The 13,737-nt window shown below is 35.6% G+C and overlaps 2 protein-coding genes across 2 annotated transcripts; one reads left to right on the top strand and one right to left on the bottom strand.

Moving 5' to 3' along the window:
* The first annotated feature begins 4,944 nt into the window (after positions 1-4,944).
* On the top strand, positions 4,945-7,568 carry LOC126619182 (protein HEADING DATE 3A). The gene is made up of 4 exons (XM_050287473.1): positions 4,945-5,340; positions 5,501-5,562; positions 5,808-5,848; positions 6,899-7,568. The coding sequence occupies exons 1-4, from the start codon at positions 5,143-5,145 to the stop codon at positions 7,120-7,122; spliced, it is 525 nt and encodes a 174-aa protein (XP_050143430.1). The 5' UTR covers positions 4,945-5,142; the 3' UTR covers positions 7,123-7,568.
* Positions 7,569-7,623: 55 nt separating this feature from the next.
* On the bottom strand, positions 7,624-12,514 carry LOC126619181 (acyltransferase GLAUCE). The gene is made up of 2 exons (XM_050287472.1): positions 11,890-12,514; positions 7,624-8,774 (listed from the first exon to the last, which is right to left on the bottom strand). The coding sequence occupies exons 1-2, from the start codon at positions 12,421-12,423 to the stop codon at positions 7,809-7,811; spliced, it is 1,500 nt and encodes a 499-aa protein (XP_050143429.1). The 5' UTR covers positions 12,424-12,514; the 3' UTR covers positions 7,624-7,808.
* Positions 12,515-13,737: the final 1,223 nt, after the last annotated feature.

Genomic DNA, 13,737 nt, shown 5'->3' with positions numbered 1-13,737 from the left:
CGTGTTAACACCAAGAGGCCAATCACATGGCGACATGTGTCAACATCAAAGGCTAATCACAGTATGACACGTGTCAATGCCATAACAAAGCTATAAACTCTTTTCTATAAAAGGAGATCATTCTCCCACAATAATCTCGAATATCATTTGTACTAAATCATTCACTAGCACTCACTAAATGAAAGCTTGAACCTATGTACTTGTGTAAACCCTTCACAATTAATGAGAACTCATCTACTCCGTGGACATAGCCAATCTGGGTGAACCACGTACATCTTGTGTTTGCTTCCCTGTCTCTATCCATTTACATACTTATCCACACTAGTGACCGGAGCAATTTAGCGAATGTCACAAACTTGACACTTTCTGTTGTACCAAAGTCCTTACTGATTTTGTGCATCAACATTATCAATATAAAATAGGGAACTTTAACGAAAAGCACCTGATACTGTTCACTTTAACGAAAAACCACATTTTTACACTAAAAAGTCAATCCTGATACTATTCACTTTACCCTTTATTTTGTCCTTATCATTAAAACTCAAAGTTTTCAAGCCCTTTTCATTAGTTTTCCTTATAAAATAAGCACATTAATCGACATTTAATCAATAATCTAATAATCTACAATCACATCATTTGGTTTGCAAATTTGCTTTAAAAAATTTAATCTCCCTATCTACAGTGATGCAATGGGGCTAAAACTTGGTTAGTTGAGAGATCTCTCAATTGGATAGGTAGAAAAAAATTAAATAGATACATAGTAAATCAAATATTAAAAATGTTGAAATATCTCATATCGATTATATATATGAGAAAAAAAGAGTTCAAATAACTCAACCTCACTCCAAACTAATACCGATGTATTTTGTGATAAAACCTACCCAACGGATTATTAAGGTTGTAAGTAACAAAGTGGGGATAATATCTATGTTGGTAGCAAGGACCAAAATATCGATAATATCAACGAAATATCGCCGATATTTGTGAGACACCGATATTTTCACACATATCCACTGAAAAATCGTCCAAATATCGCGATATTACCGATAATATCGCGATATTTGAGGCTGGTACGAATTGGAGAAGAACGCTGGAGCATCTACAGCTTCGGCCGACTGTAAAAGAGCACCCTAGACTCCGATCTAGGTATCAAAATGAAATACAAGACGAGAGGAATGTTTTTATGACTTCCGTTTGCCGTAAAACGGTCGGAGGTGTTCAGAAAGTTCCTCGACACTCACGGCCTCACCGGAGAATTCCTGGGTTCCACTGTCCTAGCTGCACCGAGAGAAAGGGAGAGAAAGACGAGGTTTAGATGGTGATGATGATGCCGTTGACGGAGTACTACGAAGGGTGTGCGGTGACTGGGTGTGTGTGTGTGTTCGACGGGAAGATGAGAGAACACAGAGGCCCGAGGAAGAAGAGGAAAAGGAAGAGAGTGTGAGGGAGGGAAAGAGAATAAAGAGAGAGAGAGGAGTTAGGCTTGGAGTCTTGGACCACCCGGGGAACAACAAACAAAGGTGGGCCCCGTGGCACACCTATTAAGACTAAAAAACAATTTTAAAAGCAAAAAATCTGCTATCTTTATCTTCAAACATTATGTGGACTTGACTTTGCTCAGAAAAATTTGAACCTCATAGGAACTCTATGTGGTACTAAGTTACTCATGTATCTTACCATGCAATGTATAAAGTGTAAAATATTGTACTAATTCATTATATATAAATGATTATGGTGTGTTTAAACTTCTTTCATTAATTACTACATATTTTCTACACTCACAATGTTTGCCAGCTTGCTATATAATCAACTTAAATCAGTTAAATCCATCATGCAATGCATTTCCTTTCAATTTTTTGTGATAAACTAATAAATAATTGACTAAATAAACTTCCTGCAAAGTTTCAATAAAAAATTCCAAGTTTTTCTTACAATTTTCGTGGTTTTTATTCAATTTTTATCAATATCGATAATATCCCGATATTTCCATCGATATTTCCGTGTTTTTAAACTACCGATATGTTCGATATCATCGATAATTTACACCTTGGTTGATGGAAGTGTGGATTTGGCCCATCTCTCTAATAGTTCTACAAGAACTTGCCTGCTATTTTGAGTTTTTGGTGATAAATGTCAAAACGATATATGCATTAGTTATGCACTATGTATAACAATTCAACAGTAAAAGGAGAGAAAAGTTGACGAGAGCATGCAATGGTTTTTATTTTATTTTTTTATTTTAACAAATGATATTATTTACATTAAAGAGAAGGGCAATGATTTAGCCTTATAATGAGTTAGCAATAATGTGGTTCAAATTCACCTTTGGTGAAAATCGAACCTAAGATCTCTCATTTACAAGTGAAGAGAAATAACACTATATTATAATACTAAGTGGTGTGAGTATGCAATGTTGTGTTAAGTGTATGAAGATGCAACTAGCTAGCTATGGCCTTCTATGGACTAAACAAACAAAGGATATCTCGTGGGTGAAATGTACTTGTTCAGGTTAACAAGAATAGACAGGGTGTGATGATGAGTAGACAGTGTTTAAGTGTGTGGACGTTGGTTAGTAGAGCGCAGCAGGCATACAACACTCATCTCTCACGTAAGAGTCATGATCCATCTATTCTGTTTGTAATTACAGTGACTGATATATATATACATAGTGGTTTGTGTCGTTCGCTGTTGAACATATATTTCTTGTCAATGTCTAGCCAATGTTGTAACCATTACCAATTACATGTATAAGGGTCCAGGATCCCTGCTGGTAAGTGGCATGGCTAGCTCTAGAGAGAGAGAGAGAGAGAGAGAGAGAGAGAGAGAGAGCTAGCTAGGTACTATATAGTGTTTGAAAATCAATTCCTAATGTCGACTTGCGTAAATAACAATGCTAGCTCTAGAGAGAGAGAGAGAGAGAGAGAGAGAGAGAGAGAGAGAGAGAGAGAGCTAGCTAAGTACTATATAGTGTTTGAAAATCAATTCCTAATGTCGACTTGCGTAAATAACAATGCGACTAATCTAGTTTGTGTAGTTCCTCATATTCACACATATCCGGCTCACTCTGCAATCTCTACACACATATTTGAATCAATCAGATTCCTTGAGAAAACGATGCCTACATTGCCTATGCCATACAAACCTCACAAGCGAATAAAACATTGATGCTTTCTAGCTAGTTTGTATTTTAATCACAATTGACTTATTCAACTCCAATGCATCCGCCGATTTGAGATAATCTCATTTCTCGAATAGCACTTATCAACATATATACTGGATCAAGTCAGGAATCATTATTTATCATTATCTTCTCGTATAGAGAGAGAGAGGGGTAATGGTAGAGAGAGAGAGAGGTAATGGTAAAGAGATTAAGGCTTATTTGGATGTGCTTTTAAAATGACTGAAAGCGTTTTTAAAGAAAATATTTTTTGGTCTCAAAAGCACTTAAAGTGCTTTTTAAAGAAGCACTAGTTATGTGATTCTTCCAGGAAGCACTTTAAGTGCTTTTCCAGAATTTACTTACATTTTAAAAGCACATCCAAACGAACTCTAAATTTGTAGGCAAAATTTTGAAAACGAAAAGACATTAAAGTTGATGATTGGTTTATTACTTAAACGTTGATAAACATGCTCATTCCTATGGGTGACACATCCTTTAGTTTGCAAATTATGTCTTCAAATTTTGCCTTTCTAGCATTACTCATAGGAAGAGAATAAACCCAAGCACTTCGTTCTTGAAGACGCTTTAAAATAAATTACAAGTCAAGTTTTGAATTTTGCACAAAATTTTGGAATCATCTTGTTGAGGATGAATTTCACAGTGATGAGAGGAGGGATCTTGCAAGTGCTTATAAGTAAGTAGTTGGGTTACATCTCATATTGCAAATTGGTTTTATAGTAGAACTTCAACTTCCTTCATATCAGAGCAGGTTGTCTCATGTGTGAAACTCAATGACCACACGTGCTCTACGACAACCTGTTTGTGTTGTCCACGCATTAGGCTTGAAAATTCGCTACACGTGAGTGAACGTGTTGATAATGAATCTAAAATTGATGAGAGGAGAAACTTTGTAAGTGCTTATAAATAGTTGAGTTATTCTCCATATTGTCAATTGATAGTATGATGTAACCTCAACTTTCTTCACATTTATACTAATATATTAGTGATTTGTTTTCAGTAGCTAGGGTTGTAGCTTATTTGTAGAAGAATGCTTTTATGCAACTATAATTTCTTTATTTCCGTTATATATACTTTTTCTTTATCTTTATTGTGTATGGATATAAAGTTTAACATTGAAAATCTAAAATAATATATTTTTTTATAAACAACTATACGTGTCAAATTCAATGTAGCATATGGGAACATATTAACAAAATAAAATGAAAAGTACAACAAATTAGGAGACAAGAAGCCTAACCTAACACAATCTAATAAAGTAATAAAATGCAAAACATAATGCAAAACTTTCTTCTACTACTTGACTAACCCTTGACTAAATAAGTTGTTTGTATATACACATGTAAATCTGGAAATTAAAATGAATTAATTTTGTATGATCTAATTTCCGAGGTAGCTGAGGCCTAGAATTTTCTTTGTTTGGGAGGGAAAAAGAAGATTTGACGAGGTGTACGATGATGGGGAGCTTTGGACCGACAACGCATAAACTGATCAAATGGGAATAAAAACTGGTGGTCCACTACTTTTAACAGTGGATGAAAGAGGAAGGGCATCGCCAATCGTCGTGTTTTCATATCAGAGGAACTTATAGTAAGAATCAAAAGAATATAAAAAAGTCAAGATAGCGAAAGGCAAAAACGAAAAAGCGATTGACATATGGAGCAGAATCTTTCATGTGTGCACAGAAACAAAAGCTAACTGGGCAGATAGCAATACAGCATGCAACGCAACAGAATATAAATAGCCAATAGACCTCTCGATTTTGATCACAAAACAAAACTCTCAATATCCAAAGTCGCAACTTATTTGGATACTTCGAGTTTTAGCTATACATATATAACACACACATAGATCTAGCTAGATAGCTAGTAGTACAAGTAGTTTTTTTATTTTATTTTATTTTATTTTTTTAATTTTTTTTTAAATATATCTAAATTATATCTTATATATCCAAAAGAAAGAAAATGCCTCGGGACAGGGACCCCCTTGTTGTTGGACGAGTGGTAGGTGATGTTTTAGACCCCTTCACAAGGTCCGTTTCTCTGAGGGTGACGTACGGCAATAAGGAGGTTAACAATGGTTGTGAGCTCAAACCTTCTCAAGTTGTCCACCAACCTAGAGTTGATACTGGTGGTGACGATCTCAGGACTTTCTACACTCTGGTGAGTTTCCATCTTCCATCCATCCATCCATCCATATATGCTTCTTCAATTGACCTATTTTTTCATGAATTAATTTGTATACATATATATACATACAGAATTTTGAGAAAATGGGAAATTAACATGCACCGGTTTCATTAATTACTTCCACTAATTGCAGGTCATGGTGGATCCTGATGCACCCAGCCCAAGTGACCCCAACCTAAAGGAATATTTGCATTGGTGTGTATTTTGTTTCTCTCTCTCTCTGTCTCTCTCTGTACAGGGATATATATACATCTTTCCTTTAGCTTAATTCACTTGTTAAATAAATTTGCTAATATAGTACGAAGTAATTTGCCAACAATATTTATCAACTCGATCTCTATGCGTTTGTCTTTCAAAAGTGGGGAAGGAGTGTAGACGAAGAAGGATAAGGTTGGTGATGGTGATAAGTACTAATACTTCTGGTTGTACGAATGTTTCAGGCTGGTTACGGATATTCCAGCAACAACTGCGGCAAGCTTCGGTGAGTTGTTTCTACTGCACTTCCAATGCGCGGCCATTGGCTATATCAGCTTTGTCATTAACTACGGTTCTTTTTTATTTGAGAAATGTTAAGGAGTTCCTCTCAAAGTGGGACTCTTCATATACTTTTCGACACCTTATGTTTTTAGCACAATATTTTATAATGTTGACATGAGAATTGTGTCAAAAACATGAGATGACGCAAATAATTTCACTTTTAAAGAGTCTCATCAACATTTATCTTTTTGTTTATGTTTATTTGAGGGCAATCAAGTATAATTATACTTTTTTAGGATCTAACCATTAATTGTGTTGTATCATTAACAGTAAACAAGCCCACGTATATTACTCATAAACCTAGATTCAACTTGACTAGGTCTACCGTCTAAGTATGCAAGAACAATTCAAATTAAATCAAATAGCGAAGGGGTGACAATAATATTGTTCTAAACCCTAAACTTTGAATACAATTTGACTATGTCCAACAACTTCAAATAAATCTCATACGAAAAAAGAGTGGCAAAATTTATCAAATGACGTCACACATGATGACGAGGAAAATCACATATTGGGCCTCTTGGGCCTATAAGCTCTATGGTAAAGGTCTTTTCAGGAGAGGCTTTGTCTTTGACTAGAGTTTCCCAGCGGTAATAATTTAAAGGAAAACTAATGAAAATGGTTTGAAAACTTTGAGTTTTAACGATAAGGACAAAATAAAAGGTAAAGTGAATAGTACTAGGTTTGAATTTTTAGTGTAAAATGTGATTTTTCGTTAAAGTAAACAAAACCTCCATAATTTAACTCAAACCCTATATGTCTGCCATTAAGGAACCCTTGTATTCAAAGAAAAACTAATGAAAAATGTTTGAAAACTTTGAGTTTTGACGATAAGGACAAGATAAAGGGTAAAGTGAATAGTATCAGGATTGACTTTTTAGTGTAAAAATGTGAGTTTTTTGTTAAAATGAACAATACCGGAAGCTTTTCGTTAAAGTTCATTATATTCAAGCATGGACACTGATAATGAAACCTATATATATTGATCATGCAGGGCAAGAGATCGTGTGTTACGAAAGTCCACGGCCAACAGTTGGGATTCATCGCTTTGTTTTTGTGCTGTTTCGCCAATTGGGTAGGCAAACAGTGTATGCTCCGGGATGGCGCCAAAACTTCAATACCAGAGACTTCGCCGAGCTTTATAATCTTGGATTACCGGTGGCTGCCGTCTATTTTAACTGCCAAAGGGAGAGCGGCTCCGGTGGGAGGAGAAGATAACTTTGATAATAATTATAGATAGGTAATCTATAGATCATAGTGTCGAAATTAAATGATAAAAAATGTAGTCCGTAAATGATATATACTACTACTACTACTATAGCATTGATAATAATAATTTGGCTTAGCTGGTGGGGGGATACTATACGTACTAGCTTAGCTAGTCTATCGATGTGTGCGAACAACTGGTATAGCATTTGGACATGCTTGTTTGACACTACATACTTCTCAATTTCCAAGAACTGCAACAACTAGCTATCGACATGCTTGCATGGCTCGGACTAAAAGCTGACTGTTTAAGTTAATAATAAAAGTGTTCGTATTCTTCGCTCCAAGGGATGAAGTTGTACTAATTAAATACAAAAGTGTCGTGTGTAATTGTCTATCTAAGACAATATGGATCAAAATATTCATAATATAAATGCAACCTTCCTGTTTAGTTGCCACCGTTGAGTTTGGAACCCTAATATTAATAATATGAGAAAATAGTAATGCAACACATGTTATAGATTTTCCTTGTATATAATGCAGCTAAATAAATAAGTCTCCAACACAATCGTTTCTCTCTTGAACTCTAATCCCACCTTCGATTAGATACTATAGAAACGATATATATGGGTATATCATACATGGTCCCATACACATTCATGTTACAATATGCATATGTATTCTTATATTAATAATTTTTAGCCCAATAAGAACTTCTGGAAGAGGGCTTGGAACTTTTGCATCTCCTGATGAGGAAGTGCCACCAAAATATTAACCCCAGTACCATTTGTTCCATTATCAGGCACATCTTGTTCAGGAAAGAACAAGATGATATCCTTCCTGTGATATACGACGGGACAACTGTACCTGGGCTTCCCCCATGGATATTCCACGTCAGCAAATCCTAATCTCCACCAGGATGACACCAACACCTCCCCGTTAGGAAAGCCTTTGCGTAACTCTCCCCAGTCGATGACGGACCTCGCATACTCATCTGTCATCCTTGCTGCCCCCTCAGACACCATCTCCACCGCTCTTGAGAACGGCCCTTCTTCCAGTTCCCTGCACCCAGCAGAAGCGTAGGCAGTCAGCACTCCATTCCCAGTGTAGCCCTGGGGCAGCGGCGGGTTCAGCCTCTGCCTTATGTCCACCGCATAAAGAATCCTTGACTCTCTACTTTCACCATGATCATCAACATATGTTGAAGATGACAATGCCTTGCACCGCCATATCAGGGCGGTCACCACGTTAAAGCTAGTAATCTTTACACGTTCTTTTGTACTACTAGCGATGGATTTTGCCTTCTCTTTGAGGTGAGCAATGTCGCTGGCAGTCAGCCGGAAGATCTTGAAGTCAAGCTCTTCTTGGGTGGCTTCAAACACTGTAGGGCGTCTGTCATGGCCGCCAACCTCAAGCTCATCCTCCTGCTTGCGCTCCAGGGTGGAGATATTCTCGAGCTCTTGTAACTCGGGGTGGATGAAGGTGACACGTGGTGGGGATCGAGCAGCTAAGATCTGACGGTCATTGTAAGGGATCACTGCCAAGGGCTTGTTAGCAGCCAGGGCAGCCAGATTGTCTAAGAACAGTCTGAAGCTTATACCGTCAAATGTTGCATGGTTGTTTGATATGCCCATCGCGAATCCACCACACTTAAATGTTGTCACCTGTTCAATTATTAGTTCAATTAATCACACGACAATTTTTCTGACTAATAAAACCACTCAGTAAATATTTCACCCTATATATATGTGTATATATAATTATATATTTGGTACATATATAACTTAGCTAGTAACTACAATATCTATCTAGTTATATTAGTTGATTACGTACTTAAGTATACGAAACATATAGGTCCAATCTAATTGATTATACAGTAACTACGTATGGTACATATATCTGTATTTGTTGCTTAGTGCATGTAACCATGTGAATCCCCATTTACAGAAAAGTAGCATAAGAAGACAAGTAAATATGATCCAAACAGTAAGGGCATATTTGGAATTCTATTTGAATCTAATTTTTAAACTAAAAAACACTTTTTAAGTTTGAAGTTTAAATTTTTTTTTTCATAGGACTATATTTTAAAAAACTGAACTTAAGACTAACTTAAAAAATAACCTACTTTCTAAAAACACCAGAGTGAAATTTTAAACCTAAAGTTCAGTTTCTTTTCTATCTCCTGCCCTGCTCACTCCCAATCCTTTTTTTTTCTTCTCTCCTTCTCTTTTTTTCTTCTCTCCTCCTTCTCTCTCTTTTTTCTTCTCTTTCCTCCAATTCACTCTCTTCTTTCTTCTTTCTCTCTCCTCCAATCCTCTATTTCTTTATTTCTTTCCTCCTCTTTCCACTTTCTCCCTCTCATGCGACCCTATCTTCTTAGATCTCTTTTTCCAGTTTAACTTTAGATTTAATAATTTGCACGTTGTCAATTGTATGAGAAGTTCAAGTTTAGGGCAACACTATGCATTCCACATTAAGGAATAGGTTTTGCATGTGGGTCCCACACTCATGGGCATGAGGCATCGCTTTCTTATAAGAAACGAGTATGTCATGCATGATTATGACATCCTAATTCAACAACACATGACATTATTGAATAAGAACATCACCGTATCGATAAACACGTTCTATATGAATTGCATATTCTTCATTCTAACTATTCTCTAGAATTTTCACTAATTACATAAATTTGATGTGTCATTTTCGCATAACCTTTTATTTTCACATTACTTTTGCTCAAAATTTTCTCTTGTGTCAGCTTCTCCAGAGGACTAGAGAATTATTTGAAGTAAAATTGTACTTTGTTAGTTGATGTGCCATTTTCATTTGCCTAATTAAGATGTCTACCTCTTCAACGAACAAGGCAAAATAGATAAGTTTATAAAATATTAGTGGGTTTCAATGTGTGTCAGAGAAATATGTTATGTTAATAAAATATTAATGGAACCCCAAATTGCCTTGTCTCCTCCGAGAGAAATTTTTTATTGTGTTTGGAACATGAGCAGTATATCACATGTCATAATGTAAGTAGAGGAAAATTTTATTTTAAGATGTTAATTTTTAACACGAGTATCTCACTACTTATATAATGATGATACATGGCGTACCACCTCGTGTTTTGAACATATTGAAAAATCTCTCCTCCTCCACTAGGCTATTTTCCTTATGAAACTCTCCTAGGTATTTTTGTCTAGTCGTTGGAGCCACGTTTTGCTTACGTAGTCCCTGCTCTTAAGCTCCTCCTCTTGTAGTGAGATGCTCTTACTGTAATATGTACTATGTAGTTATACAATATATCAAACAAATTTGTAAGTGTCCAATCAACTCTTTCAAGAAAATATATGTTCTGAATGAATTATATCCTAGGTATGTTATGATATGATGTTTTCACTTTTTTCCTTCAAAGATGAAAAAAATTAAATTGTAAAAGGTTACATATAATTATGTCCTAATTAACGATAATTATAATTAAACAGATAGTTGAGCAAACAATTAATTTGCAGGGATGATTACACGTAACTTGTACTTGAAGGTTATATAACGGCCAAGAAGTCATAACCATGCATGTGAAGAAAATGCAATTTTGAAGGCTTGATGCATCACGTAATGTTAAAAGTAAATAATTAATTGGTAATATGAAGTTAGTTCAATTTTCCATAAGGACATATATAGTTTATAAACTTTTTGATGTGGGAGCACACGCAATATATACTCACACACACTATCATGTGTGGCCTTACTTAAGTCAAACACATAAACAACACAGGTGACATATATTACATGTGATCATTGGATTTTCATACGTGGACTAATTAACATACTATAATAGAATGAGGAAAATTGAGATTTCATCCTACACAATGGGACGTAACTCAACTCCTCATATGAGCATCAATGGATATTTCATATATGAATTGTCAAAATTTCATTTGAATGCTGATGTGCCCATTTGAAGGTGATGTCAAAATTTCTCTCATTCCAAGAGATTTGTTAAATTATTTCATTATGCATTGCCGTATTGGGCCTACTACTATAATTTTTAAGAAAAAATAGTTTAAAAGTAGTATTCTATTAGTGAATTATGAGACCCCACATATTATTAAAGGAATTTTAACGAAAAACTTCCGGTACTGTTAACTTTTTTTACACTAAAAAGTCAATCATATTACTATTCACTTTATCCTTTATTTTATCCTTATCCGTAAAACTCAAAGTTTTCAAACCCTTTTCATTAATTTTTCTTATTAGATAACCAAATTGACTCCATCTTTATTTGTTATAAAAGAAGACAACTAGAAAATAAGAAGTTAAATGATTCAGATGTCACGTCAAATATAGCACCTTTATCGGAGAAAAAGGTGATGTCTTTTAGTACTAGCAGACATAGTTGACATATCATTTGGAGATACTCTTCTCTTAACTTTTCAAAATGGAACAATCTCCACATCCTCACATATTACGTAGGAGAACACATTGTATTTTACGAGACCACATTATACCATATATCTAGTAAAGATATTTTTGTATTGGTACGCAAACTCTACCTCTATTATGTGGTATATATATAGTGTGATTTTCTAACTTACTCGTCCTTTATAAGTAATGGAAGAGGAAATATTTTATGCACCACCAGTACTCCATGACCATGAGTATACATAAAAAACTAATTGGAGCTTGCATTATTAAGGCAATTGCAAACAAATTGGAACTGCTTTATTATCTTGTTAGCTAGCTTTATGCAGAACAAATGATGATGACCCAAATTATATGCGCAGGTACCTGCAGAATGAAAAGTGGCTGACGAAGACCATCATGATCATCACCAACAGCACCATCAGTAAGTTTCAGTAGTTGATCATGATCCATAGCGCTGCAAACTAGTTGTGCAAAGGCTGAATTAGGATAAACCAAGTCTCCAATCTCATCTAAAGCATACTCACTAGAAGCAACCACAAATCCTGCTCCGGCACCATTGCACTCGATCTCTAAGCGACCCGTGTTGGGGTTCACTTTCAACCTTCCCGCCAAAAAATCATAAGGCACCAATATCTTGGCGAGGCTGTCTCTGAGTTTCTCAGCTGCAATTTGGCCATCAGGAAAATCTTTGTGGGCACCGAAGAAATGGACAGAGTGGACGTCGAAATTAAGAACTTGGTCTATGTTGGATAGGAACATGGTTCTTTTCTGTGTCTGTTGGGATGGGAATACAAGAGATGAGTGGTGGACAGTGACCTTGAGGTCTTGGAGGAGACTGTGAGGAGGGTTTCCTTCACGCTCACGATCTTCATCTCCGCGAAGCTGGCTAATTCCCATGTTTCACTTAATTGGGCTAATTTTCTTCTTCTTCTTCTTCTTCTCCTTTTAGTGATAAGGGAAGGGAAGGGGGTAGCTATTTTCCTTCTATCTGTTCGTGTATATAATAGTTTTTAAACGTCAATTGTTTTTAATTACAGAGAATCCTGAATGAGACAGACAATACGTTGGGATGTGCTATCCACACATCCCTTTTTACTTCTTATACATTATTTGTTAATTTCTGTTTGTTGATCTTCTTCAATTCATCTGATCCGAAGGCCGAAAATCAAAAAAATGTGAGAAAAGTAAAAATGGGTATGTGAATATCACACCCCTACGTTGGTTGGACATGCACAAGCATTGACACACCAATTTAAGTTTTTTTTTTTTGTATTTTTTTTAAAGATAAATAGGGGTCAATAATTGAAGTTAATTTGTTACCTTAAGTAAGAAATATTGTGTATATATGGTTCGAGGGGACTATCAGTTTGTGACACGTCGTTTACGGCAGTTTGATCATTGATGCATTAGATTAGTTTGTTCACGCTGGGGTGTCATGTATTCCTTATGAACTTTGATGGTTTTTACTAGCGTGCAGATGTAGATGCACGGTTAATTAACTTTTTTCTTTTCATAAACTGAAGTTGCATAAGGGACCACGTACGACAGCGATGTCAAACAATTTCCATAATGCTCAAGCCATACGAAAATGATTAAGATTGAAAAGTATATATGACGATGACCATGGACGTGGAGGGAGGCCCTTTAATATGAAATCAACGATCCCTTAACTATAAAACGAACAGCTAAGCTGCTAAGGTACGTAATTAATTCCATTTATTGGCTTGAACAAGGCTTCGACATTTCATTAGGAAAGTAATTAGAATTCAATTAATTATTAAGTATACAAGTATGTAACAAGCATGCATGATCATGAAGGAGCAGAGAACTGTGATCAAGAATAAAAACTTTCACATATCTTCATTTTATTAGTACATGATGCTAGCGACGTGTAACATTCAACTCCTAAATTATGTAAAATTATTATCGAATAATTTAATTATAGTCGAGTCGATAGTTGTCACAATCAATCAAAGGGATGGGAATGGACCGGCTGACCTTTGCTCAATACAAAGGCATGGGAGCTGTCGATCGGCATTAACTTCCCTAACCACTTTCATCAACTAATAATTAATCTTGCTAGCTCTTGACCCTTTTCACTTCACCCGTATCTATATACGTAGATAATGAGATGATCAATAACATTGAAGCATCACCTCCAAAGAACTTATGATTCACCTGTAATTTCAAATTCAAAGAACTTATTGGCAG

The sequence above is a fragment of the Malus sylvestris genome, chromosome 4 (assembly GCF_916048215.2).
Source record: "Malus sylvestris chromosome 4, drMalSylv7.2, whole genome shotgun sequence".
Taxonomy (NCBI): Eukaryota; Viridiplantae; Streptophyta; class Magnoliopsida; order Rosales; family Rosaceae; genus Malus; species Malus sylvestris.
The sequence above is the reverse complement of the archived record's forward strand: the minus strand, read 5'-3'. Positions and strand labels throughout refer to the sequence as shown.